This window comes from Chelonoidis abingdonii, chromosome 14, assembly GCF_003597395.2.
Source record: "Chelonoidis abingdonii isolate Lonesome George chromosome 14, CheloAbing_2.0, whole genome shotgun sequence".
Taxonomy (NCBI): domain Eukaryota; kingdom Metazoa; phylum Chordata; order Testudines; family Testudinidae; genus Chelonoidis; species Chelonoidis abingdonii.
Genome location: NC_133782.1, coordinates 34,902,722 through 34,923,102, shown reverse-complemented (window position 1 = coordinate 34,923,102; position 20,381 = coordinate 34,902,722). Strand labels below are relative to the sequence as shown.

The 20,381-nt window shown below is 42.2% G+C and overlaps 2 protein-coding genes and 1 pseudogene across 2 annotated transcripts; 2 read left to right on the top strand and 1 right to left on the bottom strand.

Moving 5' to 3' along the window:
• Positions 1-1,050: 1,050 nt before the first annotated feature.
• Positions 1,051-2,013, top strand: LOC116822006 (olfactory receptor 11L1-like). The gene has a single exon (XM_032775563.2). It carries the CDS (start codon positions 1,126-1,128, stop codon positions 2,011-2,013), a length of 888 nt encoding a protein of 295 aa, XP_032631454.2. The 5' UTR covers positions 1,051-1,125.
• Positions 2,014-7,582: 5,569 nt separating this feature from the next.
• On the bottom strand, positions 7,583-8,524 carry LOC116822018 (olfactory receptor 12D1-like). The gene has a single exon (XM_032775574.1). The coding sequence runs from the start codon at positions 8,522-8,524 to the stop codon at positions 7,583-7,585; it is 942 nt and encodes a 313-aa protein (XP_032631465.1).
• Positions 8,525-14,325: 5,801 nt separating this feature from the next.
• Positions 14,326-15,286, top strand: LOC116822019 (olfactory receptor 6N1-like; annotated as a pseudogene).
• The last annotated feature ends 5,095 nt before the right edge of the window (positions 15,287-20,381 follow it).

The following is a 20,381-nucleotide window of genomic DNA, read 5'->3' as shown; positions in this document are numbered from 1 at the left end:
TGAGTGAGTCACCCCCCTTGCCCTGGTCAGTTTGGGACTACAGTGTGGTAATGCTCACCTGACTCTGAAGAGGGGTGGGGCAAACCTAAGAGGGAAGAAAGGACATGATAAAAGGGAGAAACATTTGCCATGCTCTCTTTCTCTTCCACCTACATCTACAGACCATCAGCCAGGGACTGAAGTGTTGATCAAAGGGGAGAGCCTGGCTGAAAGGGAACCAGCCAGCCTGGGTGAGAAGAATCTAAGTTTGTAAGGGCACTGAAAGTGTTAAGATCATCTTAGAATGTGTTTTACTTTTATTTCATTTTAACCAAATCTGACTTGCTGTTTGACTTATAATCACTTAAAATCTAGCTTTTGTAGTTAATAAATATGTGTTTGGTTTGAAGCATGTCAGAGATTCCCCTTGGGACAACAAGCCTGGTCCATATCAAATTCTTTGTTAAATTGATGAATTCATGTAAGCTTGCAGCATTCAGTTGGTATAATGGGACACTGCAAGATGGAGGTTCCTAGAGTTGTGTCTGGGACCAGAGATATTAGCTAGTGTCATTTAGTTACACAATCCAAGCAATGGACAGCTAAAAGTGCTCACTCACATAGCTGGGAGCAGCTTACTTGCTAGACTCTCTGCCTTAACAGCCCGGGAGTGGGGATTCTCCCAGCAGAGCAGGATAAGATTGGCTCCCAGAGTCAAGGACCTAGCTGATCACCTGTCCAGATAAAACCAGGAGAATGTCACATGATGCATCTATGAATGAAAGAAGTTGGGAACAGAAGAGTGATAAATTAATAGAGTAGTGCACTTTGGAAGTGTCAAGTGGGGAATTTATTCCAAAGCCTTGTATGAAATCTGAGATTAAAGCAGTGTCTTGAATCTGTGAAAGTTTATAAATATGCCCTCCATTTGCATTTGAACTTTTCCAGAATCAAATGGTGGGAAATTTACCAAGTTCAATTGTATTGCAAGCTCTTTCAGTGCTCATTATTTTATCTATCACTAGATAAATCTCATAGAAAATGGAGGAAGTAGGAATTTGTAGACAGCTCTTGGAGAAAAGAGAAGGGGAAAATGAAACATATATCACAGAGTTCATCCTCCTTGGATTTGGGAATCTCCGTGAAATGCAGATTCTTCTCTTCCTGCTATTTCTAGTGATCTATATTGTTACTGTGGCTGGGAATATTCTCATTGTTGTACTAATTGTGGTTGATCAGCACCTTCACACCCCCATGTATTTCTTTCTGGGGAACTTGTCCTGCTTGGAGACCTGCTACAGCACCATAGTCCTGCCCAGACTGCTCTCCAGTCTCCTGACTGGGGATGGAACCATTTCTATTAGTGGCTGCATCACTCAATTTTATTTCTTTGGTTTTCTGGTGGCAGTTGAATGTTCTCTCTTATCCATGATGTCCTATGACCGGTATTTAGCAATATGCAAACCACTACACTACACAGCCCTTATGAATGGCAGAATCTGCCTTCAGTTAGCAGCTGTGTTCTGGATGAGTTCATTTCTGGCAACTGACGTAGTAATATATTTAATGTCACAATTACATTTTTGTGGCCCAAATGAAATTGACCATTTCTTTTGCGATTTCACCCCAATGATTAAACTCTCCTGTAGTGACACCAGCCTAATCACACTGGTAACCTTTATATTCTCGTCTATAGACACCCTGCCCCCATTTCTATTAACCTTGGCATCCTATGTTTCCATCATCTCCACCATCCTGAGAATCCCGTCCACCAGTGGGAGAAGAAAGGCATTTTCCACCTGCTCCTCTCACTTGCTTGTGGTTACAATCTACTATGGGACACTAATCATTGTCTATGTGTTACCAGACACTGACACACTAAGAGACCTCAATAAAGTCTTCTCTGTCTTCTACACTGTCCTGACTCCCATGGCCAATCCTCTCATTTACAGCCTGAGAAACAAAGAGGTCAAGGAGGCCCTGGGAAAAGTCTTCAATAAATGTATGGAGCTCTCAACAATTCAGGAAGAGTGATTGATATGGGAATTAATCAATCTGTCATATCTAGTGTGATGCATGACCAGGAAGGGTTAAGCATCCTGAAGGACAAATAACTCAAATCCAACCCTTAAAGACATATGGGTAGAAAATATTTGTGTTTTTGTGTATTTACATATATATCATTAAAGGCCAACAATGTAATCAAACACTCCCTGACTATGCTGTATTCTGTTAATTCTCAGATCAAAAGGACATCTTAACATTTAAATAAACTCGAAACATAGGATATCACTGTATTAATATATGTTTGAAATGTATATCAAATCATCTGTGAATGGTGGAAAACAGGCAATTGCTTTATGTTAATCTGTGTGGATAATTACTAGTGATGCTTAAGAAATCGGTCAACATTAAAGCCCTCATGAGTGCCTATTGTTCATGAAGGACTCCGAGCTGTCACAAGAAGGACTCAAACTGTATAAAAATGTTTGGATCCCAATCCTTTTTTATCTCAGATCTGCTTGAGGCTTCATACAGAGAAAGCCTTAGCCATAAGGACTGAGATTCCAGTCCTGAGTGGATCACCCTGAATGTAAACATTGGACTATAACCTATGAACTATTTCTGAAATAACGCTTTGCAACTACGAAGCTCACCATCTCTGCTATGAATCTCAACCTCACGAATTATGCTCATATCTGTATGTACACTGATCTTTTTGCCAATGTTCTCTATCTATTTTTTCTTTTTTTAATAAATTTTAGTTTAGTTAATAAGAATTGGCTGTAAGCATGTATTTGGGTGAGATCTGGAATGTTTATTAACCTGGGAGGTAATGTATCTGACCCCTTGGGATTGGTAGAACCTTTTTATTTGATGAAAAAGATTTTCAGTAATCCTCATCATATTTGACTTGAATGTCTGGGTGGAGGCCTGAGGCTGGGTCACTTCAAGGGAACTGTGTTGTTGGCTTCTGGGTAACCAGTGAGGTTTTATAGAAGCTGTTTTGTGCTGGCTTGGTAAATCTAAGTATTGGAATATCCACCAGCTTTGGGGATTGTCTACTCCATTATTTGCAGTTCCTCCTAATTGAGTGACCTCAGTTGTCTCCCCTGGGACCCCTGTCACAACTAGCAAGGCAGTTAGCATTTAGGTTCTCCCTAACTCATGTTAATGGGAGTTTCCTTGGGAAACATGAAGAGATGCTAAGTTTTGGGATAGCTGCATTCCTAGTTGATTAGAGTTGACACTTACCACCCCAACTAGAATCATAAGTCTCATGTGCGCTACATTCCACACAGTGGAATTCAAGATTTTAGCTACATGTTTCATCTCCCCTTCTCGAAGCAGGGAAAATGCTATGTTTTATATCATACTGGTCTGGGATGCCTTTGAGTGGCTTCTGGTGGTTAAAGTATGTTGTCTCTCACCTTGGTGTTAGGGCTTCCTAAACAGTTTTATATTTGGCATGCTTGAACAGATCTTCATAATTGTTCTTTGTTATTTGTGTTATGCAGTGATTAGTGGTGTGAATGATCCTAAATTGATTCCTGAATGTTGAAACAAAATAATTAATTGACCTCGATGATTTCTGGTGAAACATCTCTTTATTCTAAAGATCATTTCAATGTTAGGTGAAAAAAAAAATAAAGATAGGATGAGATATTACTATTTCATTCTGGATTTGGAAAGAGCCATGATCTTTCAAAAGCACCCACGTGAGTTAGGGTATGTCCGTGCTGCAATAAAATGCCAGTAGCTGGCCCAGGTCAGCTCACCCATGCTTGTGGAACATGGGCTGCAGGGGTATAAAATTGCAGTTTGGACATTAGGACTCAGGCCGGAGTCCTGGCTCTGAGACCCAGTGAGGATTTGTATTGCTGTGTAGATGTACCCTTGAGTTCATAAATCCTAATAACTTACAAAGTTAGTTAGATTCCCATAGGCCAGATTTTAAAAATTTCTAAAGATGAATATAAGTGTCAATGTGTGTTTTCAAATTTGCTTCAGTGGCTACCTCTCAATAATTGTAATATGCTTAATTCTGCATTTTAAAGTGCCAGGATATTTCTAAAGTATTTAAAAGACTTCAATTCCTAAGTCACAATGATTTTGAAAGTGATTAGATTCATAAGTGCCAATTTATTAAAGATTCTAAAGATGCAGGTGAGTGTCTAGGTGGATTTTCAAATATGTTCAGACATTTAACTGCCATTTATTCTAATATGTTGCATTTTTAAAAGATAAGGCCACTTATATATCTGTCTAGGAAGAAGACTGTTTTAGGGGATAAAGCTTTCTACTTCCATCTTGTGGCTCTAGTACAGAATGACTGTTTGATCTTTCACAAGTCTACATGGATGGAATTTTCAAAAGAGGGAATTAGGTGCAAATATTTCATTGGATTCTTTAATCTCCTTTGAAAATCCCAGCCTGGAGCTACATTAGCTTGCAGCAGCTGAAGTTCTGGACCAAGAAATCTGGGCACCAGTTAATAGCCACTGAAATTAGTAAAGAATGTAAAATACATACATTTGGTGGGGGATGCTGTGGTACAGTAGAGTGGAGAGGAAACAAGAGTGTGGCTCAGAACAGCTGGGTTCTCTTCCTGTTCCTGCATGACCATGGGCAAGTCAGTTTGCCTTTGTGCCCCTATCAGGTTGGTGGGCTCATCATCTGTGGCCAGCAGTGTGTCTAGGAGAAGAAAAACTCCCATTTCAAACCAGATCTAGTCAGTAAGTTTGGAACAGTTGTGCCATATGCACAAGCAATATGGGTCTGACCTTGGCTAATGGGGCAAAGCACATTACTTAGCCTAATAACTTTTAATTGATTAAGAATAACTTTTGCTTTTGTCCAAAGCATATCTTCAAGCAACACATCCAGCAATGATCTGAAGCCATCACTTCCCTTGGTAGTTTATTCTAATGGTTAATCACCCTCACCTTTAAAATCTGTGCCTTATTTATAATCTGAATTTGTTTGGCTTCACCTTCCAGTCATTGGTTCTTGTTTTGCCTTTCTCATGTTTTACTACTCTGTATTTTCTCCTCATGAAGGTACCTATAAACGTTGCTCAAATCACCTCTCAAAGTTCTTTTGGATAAGCTAAACCTAATGAGCTTTTATAGGCATACTATCTAGCCGTCCAGTCACTTTTGTGCATCATCCCCAATTTTTCAATATCCTTTAAAAAATTTTGGCAAGAGAACTCTATGCCGTACTCCAGAATTAGTCTGACCAATGTGCTATACAGAAGTAAAATCAGCTTTCGGCTCCTACTTACTACTCTCCTGTTTATACTTCCAAGGATCACAATAGCCTTTCTTGCCACAGCCTGACACTAGGAGCTTATGCTGAGTTACTTGCGCACTATGACTCCTAGATACTTTTCGGCATTTTGCTTGTAGGTAGCATACTGCTTTGCAGGATTCAGTCTCCCATTTTGTAGGTCTGACCTGTGTTCCTTGTTCCCATATGTATAACTTTGCATTTGGCCGTGTTAAAATATATTTTGTTTGAATGAGTCCGGCTCACACCACTTCACCAACCTTTGTCTTATCCACAGATCATGGACCAGCAGAGATTTCATATTGAATTCCAGCTCATTGGTACAAATGTTGAATAGCATTGAGGCTAGTACTGATCAATGTAGAACCCCACTTAAAACACTTCCATTCCATGATAGTTCACACCAGCAACAATTTTTGAGATCTATCAGCATGCCAGAGTTTTTTAAATAATGTAAGCTTTATTTATATTATATAGTATTCATTTTATATCATAATGTTGTATCATACTAAATTAAATGCAGTACCAAAGTCTGTTACATCTATGCAGTACCTTTACCAATCAAATTTATAATCTCTTCAAAGAATTAAATCAAGTTTCTTTGTCAAGATCTATTGTGCATAAAGCCACATGATGGGCATTAATTATTTCCATCATTCAATTCTTTATCAGTTGAATCCAATATTAGTTTTTCCATTATTTTGTCTGGGATCTCTCTCTCTCTCTCTCTCTCTGGTTGACTGGAAGAAGGGTCCTGGATGAGTGGAAAAAGGCTACTGTAGTGCCCATATTTACAAAAGGGAAGAAGGAGGGTCCGGAGAACTACAGGCCAGTCAGCCTCACCTCAGTCCCTGGAAAAATCATGGAGCAGGTCTTCAAGGAATCAACTCTGAAGCACTTAGAGGAGAGGAAAGTGATCAGGAACAGTCAGCATCAATTCACCAAGGGCAAGTCATGCCTGACTAATCTAATTGCCTTCTATGAGGAGATAACTGGGTCTGTGGATGAGGGGAAAGCAGTGGATGTGTTATTCCTTCCTTGACTTTAGCAAATGCTTTTGATACGATCTCCCCAGTATTCTTGCCATCAAGTTAAAGAAGTATGGGGCTGGATGGATTGGGACTATATAGGTGGCTTAGAAAGGCTGCCTAGATCATCCAGGCTGCGACGGGTATGATCAATGGCTCCATGTCTAGTCTGCGTGCTTTCAAGTGGAGGCCAAGAGTCAGTCCTGGGGCTGTTTTGTTCAATATCTTCATTAATGATTGGAGGATGAGTGGAATTGCAAACCCCCCTCAGCAAGTGTTCTCCCCATGAAGGTACCTATAAAACGTTGCTCAAAATCACCTTCTCAAATCACCTCACTAAACTTGTGGTACCAGATGACAGAACAAGGAGTAATGGTCTCAAGTTGCAGTGGGGGAGGTTTAGATTGGATATTAGGAAAAACGTTTTCACTCAGAGAGTGGTGAAGCACTGGAATGGGTTACCTAGTGAGGTGGTGGAATCTCCTTCCTTAGAGGTTTTTAAGGTCAGGATTGACAAAACCTTGGCTGGGATGATTTAGTTGGGTCCTGCTTTGGTCCTGCTTTGAGCAGGGGGTTGGACTAGATGACCTCCTGAGGTCCCTTCCAAACCTGATATTCTATGATTCTATGATTCTATGGTGAGAAAACATTTAGAAGTCTCAGATTTGTTCTAATGAGGAATGAAAGCAAATGTCAAAACTTTGATTTTTTTTTCCAAATGAAATTCTTGTATTCTAGTCAGCACCAGTGAAAACTTACTGCAAGTCCTGTGCTGGCATACCTGATAGATGTGGTAGTCCCTAAGAGCATAGCATGAGCACAGAGATCTTCTATGTTTCCTTCCTCAAGTACTCAGTGCAGGGCATCAGAAGAGAGTGGAAAGAGGACAAGGGAAGAGGTGGATAAATTTAATCTAACCCGTTCTTCAGGCTGGAGGAAGAAACAGAGAGTCATCCAGGTCTTCAACAGATCATTGCTTTGTCCCTACACTCTATTTCCTCCCAATAGTCCCTATGCTATATTACCTGCATCTAATGGACAATGGCCCTGGACTGCATTGACCAATGCACAATATTCACATTGCTGGTGCAAAATGGTTCCTGCATTACAATCCCCAGTGTCTCATGTATAAAGATGAAATGGTCCCTTCACTATGCATCCCAGTGCCCACGGACTTATGGTTCCTTCCTTATATTACTCGCCCCCAAGTGATGCCTTCACCATATTCCCAGCCCTCACAGTCCTCATGAAGAGCAGAGGTAGAGACAAAACATTCCCTTTATTCATATCCTGTCTGGGAAGAGTTTTCTGTGCAGGTTTTTCCTCAGAGCAGACTGCACTTCCTTGTTCCTCAGGGTGTAGATCACGGGGTTCAGGACAGGAGTGACCACACTGTAAAGGAGAACAATCATCATATCCCATTCAGGGGATTCCCTGGAGGAAGGGGGCACATAGGTCAAGATGGCCGCCCCATAGAATAGAGACACCACAGATAGTTGGGAGGCGCATGTGGAAAAGGCCTTTCTCCTGCTTTCCCACGACTGGACCTTCAGGAGCAGGAAGGAGATGATGTAGAGGTAGGAGAGGAGCATGAGAATAAAGGGGATGACTACAATGCCCCCAGTGACGATGTTGAGCAGGGTCAGGTTGAGGTGGGTGCTGCCACAGGCCAGGCTCAGCAGGGGCTTGATGTCACAGAAGAAGTGGGGGACACAGCGGGGGCCACAGAATTGAAGCTGGGAGGTCATGATCGTGTGCATCAGGGCGTGCAGGAAGCCGGTGACCCAGCTGGCTGTTGCCAGGAGCAAGCAGGCCTGTGGGCTCATGACCAACCTGTAGCGTAGTGCGTTACAGATGGCTACGTAGCGGTCATAGGCCATGACAGCCAGCAGCACAGCCTCACTGCTACCCAGGAAATGGAAGAAGTGGAGCTGGGCCAGGCATCCTGCAAATGAGATTGTCTGTTGCCCCAAGAGGAAGCCGGCCAGCATCTTGGGCACAGTGACTGTGGAATAGCAGATGTCCAGGCAGGAGAGATTCCCTAGGAAAAAGTACATGGGGGTGTGAAGCCGGGGCTCCATCAGTGCCATGGTTACCATGGCCCCATTACCCAGCATGGTGGCCACATAAAGAAGCAGGAAGAGTGTGAAGAGAAAGTGCTCCAACCCCTGGAGATTGGTCAGGCCCAGGAGGATGAATTCGCTCACCTCCGTCCTGTTCTTCATTGCTGCGAGGGGAGGAAACAAAGAGAAACAAAGAGGCATAAGAACTGGAGGCTGAGGTTCTCAATGGGCCTTAGATATTCGAATGCCCATTTCTTTTACACATTAATGAAAAATGAACATCCTATCCCTCTTTGCAGCTCTGGACATTTCAGCAGTTTTGCTAGCATTTCTTTGAGCAGATTTCCTCCCTGGGTAACGTGAGCCCTGAAACTCCCTGCACTCTGTACCAGATCATCTCCACTTTGCAGATCTATCTATCTATCTATCTATCTATCTATCGTATGCCATTTTTCTATGGCCAGATGATCCCAGGATATTAGAGAGACAAGGTGGGTGAAATGATATCTTTTATTGAATCAACTTCTGTTGGCAAAAGTGACAAGCTTTCGAGCTGACACAGATCTTCTTTGGGTTCGGGAAAGGTATTCAGAGTGTCCCAGCTAAATACAAGGTGGAAACATTTGTTTAGAATAAATAATTAACAAATATTTCAAGGGACCTTTCAAAGTGAAGTGGCCAATTAACACACCACCAGTCATTGCTGGAGGCAGGGACAGAAAGGAAAAAGAAAGACAGATGGGGATGGGGGGATTATTAGTGGCTTACAGATAATTGTAATAAGCCATATATTCACTGTCTCTCTTCAGTGCAGGATTTTTAATGTCTAGCAGAGTTATGAATTTAGTCTCTCAGGCTCATCTTTTGAAAGTGTTGTGCAGGTTATCTCTGAGAATGAGGATTGATAGATCAGTGTGTAGCTGGCCTCGTCCTCAAAAAGAGGTCGGTCCAATAAAACATGTTACCTTGCCCTCCTTGTCTATCTATTTATTGTGATAAATACACTTCCATGCAGCCATCTATTTATTCATGTAGCCATATACTATACTGCCATACATATTCATCCAACCAAGCAACCGTCTATGGTGCTTAAAAAGGTCTTCATCACCATACTGTTTATGTACCGGACACAATTCAAAGGCATAGATGTCAAATCAAAAAATTTTCTGCCCTCACTTCCCCAAAGCAGGTTAACTTGACCTGTATTTTTGAAGATGGGATTTTCTAACACATCTAGGGCAGTTCAATGTTGATAAATGCAAAGTAATGCACACTGGAAAACAGAATCCCAACTATATACATAAAATGATAGGGTCTAAGTTAGCTGTTACCACTCAAGAGAGAGATCTCGAAGTCATTGTGGATAGTTCTCTGAAAACGTCCACTCAATGTGCAGTGGCAGTCAAAAAAGTGACCAGAATGTTGGGAATCATAAGGAAAGGGATATATAATAAGACAGAAAATATCATATTGCCATCATATAAATCCAGGGTATGCCCACATCTTGAATACTGCAGGCAGATGTGGTCACCCCATCTCAAAAAAGATATATTGGAATTGGTAAAGGTTCAGAGAAGGGCAACAAAAATGATTAGGGAAATGGAACAGCTTCCATATAAGGAGAAAATAATAAGACTGTGACTTTTCAGCTTGGAAAAGAGACGACTAAGGGTTGATATGATACAGTTCTATAAAATCATGACTGGTGTGGAAAAAGTAAATAAGGAAGAGTTATTTACTCCTTCTCATAACGCACGCACTAGGGGGTCACCACATGACATTCATAGGCAGCAGCTTTAAAACAGACAGAAGGAAGTATTTCTTCACGCACCACACAGTCAACCTGTGGAACTCCTTGCCAGAGGATGTTGTGAAGTCTAAGACTATAACAGGGTTCAAAAAAGAACTAGAGAAGTTCATGGGGGATAAGTCCCTCAATAGCGATTAGTCAGGATGGGAAGGGATGGTGTCCCTTGCTTCTTTTTTTCCAGAAGCTGGGAGTGGGCAACAGAAGTGGATGACTTGATGATTACCTGTTGTGTTTATTCCCTCTGAAGCACCTGGAATTGACCACTGTCAGAAGATACTGGGCTAGATGGACCTTTAGTCTGATCCAGTATTGCTGCTCTTATGTTCCTATGTTCAGTTATTGACATTCAGTGAGAGTGGTTCAGCTAATTCCCCTAGATGCATTTGAAGATCCCACATTTCTGAGCATGGCTCTCTCTCTCTCTCTAGCTCACTCTCTCTGGTGTCATTCCTGGGGGAAGGCCCTGTGGTAAAGCTGTGCCTTGTTACTCATCCATAACTACTGAAAAAACACCTCCTCCTGAGAGTCTGGATTCCAGTGTTCATCCAGACCACGGAATCCATATGATGCAGATCATGAAGTGTCTTGTTTGCTGTCAATGACTGGACTTTTAATCAGAAAATTTGGGTTCTCTTTTCATCTCTGCCACTGACCTGCTATGTGATCATGGGCTAGTCACTGTCCAAGCTTGTACTTCAGTTTCCCCTCCCCCTTCCCCCCCTCTTGTCTTTTAAAACTGTTCTTCAATGTAGGGGCTGGCTTATGCTAGGTGTAAGTACATTGCCTACCATAATGCGGTCCTGGTCTTGGTTGGGACCCCAGCTGCTACTGTCATAAAGCGTGCATAAAGCTCACCTGCCTCTCTGCTGAGTGGCAAAGTAGTGAGAGGCTCAGAAATGGGGGATCTGAGAGAGTGGGATGGCACTGCTTTCCTTTGTTTGGACACATGACATAAACAGGGGCAGGGTTTCTTCAGGGATCTGCGCCTCAGAAGGAAGGTCAAACTTCCCTGGTCTGTTGTTATCACCTCAGCCCAGAAAAGAGTAATTCCCAGGGGCGAGGTTCCGATAATGTTATGAGTCTCCCACACATCCTGCTTCACAGGAACAGATTTCCCTTTGGTGACTGAATGCCTGATATAAGCTCCCTTCCTGGATCCATAACAAAGAGCTAGCATGACAGACCCCCATCTTGGGCATGACAAGAGGGTTGAACTGGATTTCTCACAAGTTCAGAGCTGCAAACCTCTCCTGCTCAAGTCCAAAGCTGCATCAAACGCTCTCTGAAAGCCATGCAACACACAGGCTGGCCAGCAGGTTACATGACAAACGTTCTTTTACCCACACATGCTGAGCTGGGCTCTCCATGATGTAGGTCGGGGCTGCTGTGGGGTCTGATTGTGATTCCTCCCACCCCATCACTGAACAGTGTGTTTTGCTAACTTCAGCAACAAGTCGCAGTGGTGGGAGTGGGACTCAGGAGCCCTGGGTTCTATTCCCAGCTATACTATTAGCCTGTTGGTTGACTTTGAGCAAATCACATCCCTGCCTGGTGCCTCAGGTTCCCTGTCTGTATAATGGGGATAACAATATAGGGTACATCTCATTTAATCATTGGCCTGTCTTTGTGGGGGTCTCAGTCACTGGAAAATTTCTGTCCCTCCTATTCTTTGCCTGTGGCACATAGTCTAGTCTCCTGTGGGCTGTAACATTTTTGTCTAATTTTTGTTTTTGGGTTTAGTGTGCAGCTGGTGCTGGTGGTCTGATCTACAGAAGGTCAGATTGTATGGCCTGGTGATTCCCTTCTGGCCTTAAACTTTGGGACACTTTGAGAACTGCTTGAGACCTACTGATGAAAAGTGCTATATAAAAACGGAGCAGGACAGTCATTATTCAACAGCCTTCCTGAGGATATCAGCTGTAGGAAATGCTGCAATACCATTCCTGTCAAATAGCCTTTCCACATTAAAATGGCTTTCAAAATGCTGAAATCTCCTTTCCCCTTTAAAACCTCCAACAAGTGTGTGTGTGTGTGAGATAGAGAGAGAGAGAGAAGAGGAGGAGGAGGAGCAAGAGCAGAAGAAATTAATAAACTCTAAAAATCTCCAGACAAAACTAAACAAATAATTTAGCCCAGACCCAGCTCTGACTCTGAAAAAGGAGACGTATCAGAGATCCCATGAAGTCCAGAGGGAACTTAGCTATGGGTAGTGATTTTAAATGGAAGGTGCTCAATTACTAGGCTGATGAGTGGCACTATAAATAACTAAACTAGATAGAACATCCTATTCTATTACAGATCCTATACTGTCCTTATTGCCATGAGGGCTCGGTTGAGCATTAAGGTAATGCTGCTGGGGTGGAAAAACTTTTTGGCCTGAGGGCCACATCGGTGTTGCAAAACTGTATGGGGGGCTGGGTAGGGAAATCTGTGCCTTCCCAAAAAGCCTGGCACCTGCCACCTATCTGTCCCCCCCACTTTCTGCCTCCTGACTATCCGCCTCAGAAACCCTGACCCATCCAATTCCCCCCACTCCTTGTCCCCTGACTGCCCCCTCCTGGGACCCCCCTCCCCATCCAACCCCTGCTCCCTGTCCCTTGACTGCCCCCAGGAACCGCTGCCCCTTATCCAACCCCCCGTTCCCTGCCCCCATACCAGGCCGCTCAGAGCAGCATGTCTGGCTGTTGCGCCACCCAGGGAAGAGCCAGTCATGTCTCTGCACTCCCCTGCAGGAGCTCGCAGCCCTGCCGCCGAGAGCACTGAGGGCATGGGTAGCTGATGCTTAGCTGGAGGGGAAACCAGGGGAGGAGTTGGGGGCTAGCCGCCCTGGTTGGGAGCTCAAGGACCAGGCAGGATGATCCAGTGGGCCAGATGTGGCTCACAGGCTGTAGTTTGCCCACCTCTTTAATATTGTCATTTGCCCGGATAATTTTCTTACTTAGATTTGTAAGTCCCTTGTGGCATCCCTGTTTTTTATTTGTACCTTCCACAGCATGAGGGCCCCGAATCTTATCCTGGTAGTATTATTATAATAATAGATTTATTATAGGAGCTTAAAGGAGTTATGCTCCCAACTCTAATTCAATATCAGTGGGGTTTAGGTGTCTAATGCTTTTAAGTTCATTTGAAAAAATCTCAATTCTACTGCACATATCAAAATACTTCATAAAGACTCTTTTAGTTGTATACACTGCACTAACCTCACTGAAGCCCTTAGGCTGGGATTTCCCTAGGTGCCCAAACCCCATTGGGCACTTAACTGCAGTAGGTTTCTTTGGAAAACTACACCATAGTCACCTCCGGAGAGATGTATAGGATTGGTCTGTCAGTCTGACAAGACCGATCATATTTCTTGTGTCTTTATCATCCTCTGCACTATACCGTCTATGTCTCTAGCTCAACTTGTTTTATCTTTGCTGTCATGTAGAAAGCAAGCAAGCCAGTCAGTCAGTGGATCACTGATTTCAGGAAGCAGTGCCACCTCACATATTTGCATTTGTAAAGTCCGAAGACTGAACTTTTAGCTCATACCTGTTTGGGTGCAATCGTCCTTCAAGCTGACATATTATAACAATGACTGAAAACAAACAAAAAAAATAAACACACAAACAAAAAAATCAAGCCACTGGGAAAGTATCAGGGACTTCAGCCTGTTTCGACAGGAACAGCAAGCAAGCTTACATTGTGCAGAAATTCTTGATGAGTCTGCAAGAAGCCTTTTTATCATCATCCCACTCTGAGCAGACATCCATTCTACCCAGAGAGGATCAATTTGCTTTGTTCTGATGGTTCCTCTGGGCCAGAACCCTTTGAAGCATCTGAGAGTCCCTTCCCTATCAGCAAACAATCCCAGCCTTCCCAAGACAGATAGAGGTAAATATTATTGTGCAGACTGGCTCTGACTGGAAAGTGAAAAGAATAACAACAGATTTGCAAACATTTACAGGAGTGATTGCATTACTGCACTATTGTCATGATCATGGAGTAAACTGCACTGCTGCCCCTTGTCTGAGTGCACCAAGCTCAGGTCTTCTCTTGGGGTGGAATCTCATAATCCTCCCATTATTAAACCTGGATCTGATTTTAAAAATAAGCATATTGAATCATTTATTATGGTACTACCTTTCTCCATGTCTTTTCTCTAGATGTGAATATGGCCAGTAGTGCACAGGAGAATCTTACTACCATCATCACAGAATTCATCCTGCTGGGATTTGGTAACCTCCATGAACTGCACACCTTCCTTTTCATGGCATGTTTAGTTATTTACCTTGTAATAGTGATTGGGAATCTCCTCATTATCACAGTAGTATTAGACGATGGTTGTCTTCACACTCCAATGTACTTCTTCTTGGGTAATATCCACCTTGGAGATCTGCTACACCTCAACCATTGTCCCCAAGATGCTCAGGACATTCCTAACATTCTGGGAAAAGGTTCCTTTCTTGGGATGTCTGGCTCAGTTGTATATTTTTGGTTCAATGGTAGTTATTGAATGCTGCCTCTTATTATGTCCTACGACTGATATTTAGCCATCTGCAGTCCTCTGCACTATGCAGCTGTTTTGAACTTTAAGTTTGCCTTCAGTTAGCAGCTGGTTGTTGGTTAACTGGACTTCTGGGTCCTCTGATAACAGTAGTTTGGACATCCAGACTACCGTTCTGTGCTTCCAATGAAATTGACCATTTCTTTTGTGATTTTGTGCCTTTACTAAGACTACCATCTACAGACACTCATGTGATTCAATCTCTGTCTTTCATGGTCTGTGCCTGTGTGGGCCTCGTCCCATTTTTACTAACCCTGGCTTCTTATTACAAAATCATACTGACCATCTGGAAGATTCCTTCCACCACAGGAAAACAAAGAGCTTTCTTCACCTGCTCCTTACACTTTATAGTCATTAGCATTTTCTATGGGACTGTCATTATGGTCTATGGGGCCCCAGTTGGAAGCCAGTCACCAGAGATAAACAAAGTCTTCTCCATGCTCTTGCCGTGGTGTCTCCTATGTTCAATCTCATCATCTACAGCCTGAGAAACAAGGAGGTCAAAGAGGCCTTGAGAAGGGTTAAAAGGGAAGCTGTCAGTCTCATAATGAAAGGGAATGTCAAATAAGGCAACGGGATGGAATGAAATGAGGGATAAAAGAGCGTCACAAATGTTTTGAAGGTTGCATCTTAAGTTTTCAGCTGCTTATTTGTATGTTCTTTTTTAATGTTCCATTGGTCTATGCTAGTCTATTCAGCTTTGTGTAACCATGTGTGTCATCCATCGTGTTCCATTCTATGCTATTCCGGTTCTTAAACCACCCTTATCAGCTTGCAGAAGTGCACTGAACAACATCTGCCACCTGTGGTTCTTTTTCTCCCATTCTCTCCCTTAAGAGAAGATTATGGGAGGTTTTAATTTTATTCTGTGATTTGCTTCATGTCAACTGGTGCTCTGTGCATTTGCCATTAAAGTCAAGTTTGAAGAAGTGTATGTGGCACGTGGAGCAGAAAGTGGTGACACTTTGTGTTGATGTGACGTTGCACTCTATATGATTTTATGAAAATATGCTAATGAGTGTAAAGATAATGGAACTGGAATATGCTTCATGCAAAAGGTCTCTTGTAAGGTATCATTGCAAAGCTTATAATCTCCTGAGTGTGGTCATCCTATTTGTATAAATGTACCACTTTTGTATCTGAAACTAGAAATTTGAAATATAACTCTGAGGGCCTATTTTAATTATGCAAAGTGTCGGCCATTAATGGTGGTTTGGAATCTTGATGGCTTCCATCAACCAGGACGATTGTAGATGGCTCTGTTCGTTTGCAGGCCATCCTGTGAATGTGGCTGGGAGGAATGAAGGCTTGCAGTTTTACAGTGACATGTGATCATGTCACCTGAACTGGAATCCATCTTTAACCTGGTGCTTTTCCATTAAGAAGGAAGGGTGAGAACCCAGAAAGGGACAAAGGATTCCCTCCTTGTGCAAAGCTATAGAAGTGAGTGAAACAGAACAAAGAGGGCTGCAATCATGAGAAGTCCCCCAGCTACCACCTGAGCTGGATCAAGGGCAGTACTGGGGAAAGGATTGTGCCCAAACTAGGAAGGCATCCAGTCTGTGATAGAAGTTTATTGAAACATCTCTTAGGGTAAGATTTCATCTGTAATCACTTTCTTACTGTATTAGGTTTAGATATGCATGTTTTATTTTATTTTGCTTGATAATTCACTTTGTTCTGTCTATTACTTGGAACCACTTAAATCCTACTTTTTATACTTAATAAAATCACTTTTTACTTATTAATTGACCCAGAGTATGTGTTAATATCTGGGGGGGGGGGCAGCCAGGCATATTCCTCTATCAGTGTTATAGAGGCTGAACAGTTTATGAGTTTACCCCGCATAAGCTTTATACAGGATAAAACAGATTTATTTGGGGTTTGGACCCCATTGGAAACTGGGCTTCTAAGTGTTGGAGATAGGAACACGTCTTAAGCTGTTTTCAGTGAAGCCTGCAGCTTTTGGGGGATGTGGTTCAGACCTGGGGCTGTATATATAGCAGGCTAGCATGTCTGGCTCAAACAGACAAGGTTCTGGAGTCCCAAGATGGCAGGAAAAACAGGTTAGATGTAGTCTCAGCATATCAGTTGGCAGTCCCAAGGGGGTTTCTGTGATCCAACCCATCATAGGTGGTTAGATTCTGTGGAAGTTCCTTCCACAGTCTCATACCAGCCACCGAGAAAGCTCCATCTTCTGCCCAGACAAGCTTTACACTGGCCACTGGACAATTTCACTGCATCTAAGAAACAGAATTTTCATTCTCAGTCCTCATGAAGATTCAGGTGATCAGGAAATCAGATCTAGAAATGATTGATTCCAACTGTATATAGGCAGCTAACCTCCTAAGATACTTTTGAAATTACCACTAGGTACTTGCTGGCCTTTTTAGGCACCTGAGACCAGATTTTTAGAGATATTTAGGTGCCTAGTGGGTTTGTCAAAAGCACCCTGATGCTCAACAGCCATTGATCTCAGTGGGTCTTTGGTGCCCAGATGCTTTTGAAAATCTGACTAGGTGCCTAAATATCTTTTCAAATATGTCCCTTAAATATATTTGGAAATCAGGACTTAAGTCACTTTTGAAAAATGAGACGGGGTAAAATTTTCAAAAGCACCTATGTGATTTAGAAGGCTATGTCCCATTGACTTTCAATGGCACCTATGCTCCTAAATCACATAGGTGATCATCTAGAAGGGTAAACATTCCTCTTGTCAGTGCTCTTTGCTGATAACTACTGAAATGTTCAACAAGACATCACACATGTTCTGCCTCTTAGTCTTTTTAATTAGCACTTAAGAACCTGTAGATGGACATAGGAAAGTTTTAATAATGGGAAAAATATTCTTAAAGGGTGGGATTTTCAAAGGAGATGAAGGAAGCTAGGTCCCCAAATTCCAGTGAAAGTTAAGGGGAGTTAGGTGCCTAGCACCCCTTCTTTGAAAATCCCAGCCTTAGTCCAAAACAAATCTTATTGTTACTGAAATCTTTGACTTCTGTGCATTGAGAGACTCATCCAAAAAAGACCACCACACATGGTATAGCATGAGTAGAACTACAGAAGTAGGTTCAAGTTCCAGGCAGCACTTACCTTGGTGCACTCTCAGGAGTGCAATCTGGGAAAAACTATTATCCACCCAGCATAGGCTACTCAGCATGTGACAGTAGCCTTTATGCATGTTCAATAAAGATCTCTTTACTACAATGCTGCCTGCCTGCTGCATTATTTTATAGACAAGGCTGGTTGAAACCAATACTGCCAGACCTGAAGCTCCTCTGGACCTCCAGCTAGCAGCAATTCCAGTCCTTGAGCTAATAGTTAATGGTCTTCTTGGGTTCAAGTGAGATTGAGAATCTCTAGCCTGGATAAAAAGGTAACTTAGCCAACACAGTAGACACATCTCTTGGTTCTCCATCAATAAGCTGATGAATCTACAGGGCTGTCTGTCTCCATCTTACATATTATTAGCCTTTCCTCCCTGAGCTCTGATTGCTCTGGCTCAGGTAGTGAATGTGTGGAATCTACATGATTGCTTGCCCTTAATGGAAACTTTCTATAAAGTTTCAGAAACAGTTACTGACCAAGTCCAGTAACTGCCACATCCCTCCTCTAGATGTCAGTCTCTATTCTCTGTACATATGCAGAAACAGGGGATTCAAACTAAAATTCATATCTCCTCTCCATTGATTCTCCCTCTTTCTTTAGAATTAAAAGAAATAAGAACATAAGAGTGGCCACACTAGGTTAGACCAAAGGTCCATCTTACCCAGTATCCTGTCTTCCTACAGTGGCCAATGCCAGGTGCACCAGAGGGAATGAACCGAACAGGTAATCACCAAGTGATCCATCCCTTGTTGCTCATTCCCAGCTTCTGGCAAACAGAGGCTAAGGATACCATCCCTGCCCATCCTGGCTAATACCCTTTGATGGACCTATCTTTCATGAATTTATCTAGTTCTTTTTTGAACCCTGTTATAGTCTTAGCCTCCACAACATCCCCTGGCAAAGCATTCCACAGACTGATTTTGCATTGCATGAAAAAATATTTCCTTTTGTTTCTTTTAAATCTGCTGCCAATTGATTTCATTTGGTGACCCCTGGTTCTTTCGTTATGAGAAGGAGTAAATAACACTTTCGTATTCACTTTCTCTACATCAGTCATGATTTTATATATGTCTATCATATCCCCCTTAATCATCTCTTTTCCAAGCTGAAAAGTCCTAGACTTATTGAACTCTTCTCATACAGAAGCCATTCCATACCCCTTATCATTTTTATTTCCTTTTTCTCAACCTTTTCCAATTCCAATATATATTTTTTGAGATGGAGTGACCAAAAGTTGCACTCTAAGTATGTGGTTTACATGTACTCTTCTTTAAAAAAAAATCATGTTAATAATTTTTCCATTTATACTTTATAATTGAAACCTTCTCCTTCACTAGAAACCTTAAATCTGACCTTTCGTTACATCATACAACTGCCATATAATTATTATTAAGGCATTTAAGTATCTGCGGATCCAGATTTTTAAGCGCATGTTTGATTTCTTTCTTTTTTCTCCATCATGGTGTCACTATAGTGCAGTTAAGGGGCTCTGGGTTACTTAACTGTGCATTTCCAAACCTTAATATGTTTAGATTTCTTTTAGATTTAACATGAACTGTGCATTTCCTGGGTTTGTAATGCCTGGTTTGGAGATAATTAAAGTATTCCTGTAATGAAGTTGAATTTCTGATATGTTCTCTCAACCAAAACTCTATTTTATCTTTCTTTCTGTGAACTTCTCAGGGGCGGTGGAGACCCTTATTCCTCCTTCCTCAGGGGCTCAGTGACTCACCTCGGAACCAAAGGGACCCTGGGTTCATTGTGCTTGGTGCTTCCATCTAGTGGCTGGGTGTATAATTTAATAAGTAACCCCAGTGACCTCTATGACATTACCGATCATAATTGTAGGGCATTCAGGGCCAACTAATTAAAATACTATGACAAAGAAGTTTATTCCTGGGAGGAAATAGAGGAAAAGTAAAAAAAGAAAGAGAATAGGTGAGGGAATCAAAGTTATCAAATAAATGAGTGACCATCCTATCCCTCAAAAGCCAGAAGCAAAGTAAACATAGAGAAGATGCCCCCAAAGTCTCTCCACGAGCCTCAGCCATGGAAGAAAGGGAATGTTTCCCTTCACAGGGAAGCCAGAGTACCTCTCACTGTTGTGTGGAGTTCCCTGTTTTCCCAAACAAAGGACCTTCCTTTATATATTCTTCTTTCCCACCAGGTTCCATGCATGGCCCTGGCATCCATGTTCCCCAATGTGTCCAACATTGCCATTAAATCCTTCTTCTCCCCCTGCATCCCTGCTCATACAACCTGACCCCCATTTTTGCCCCTCTCACCCCAGCCCATGCTCTGGTTCCTGCTCACCTACTATTCCCTCCTGCTCAGCCCCATTTCCCTTGCTCTGTAATTCTTTCTTTCTTTCTTTCTTTCTTTCTTTCTTTCTTTCTTTTGTGGTATCTTTGAAGGGCTGAGTTGAGGTTGCATCATCTTTTCTGTTGCATAATCATTTTTTTCACGTTGAGTTTTTTCATGAACAGTTCCATTTTTTTTAAAAAAAGGACATTTTTCTATGAGACTTCTTTTGTGAAAAATGTCCATCCAATTTT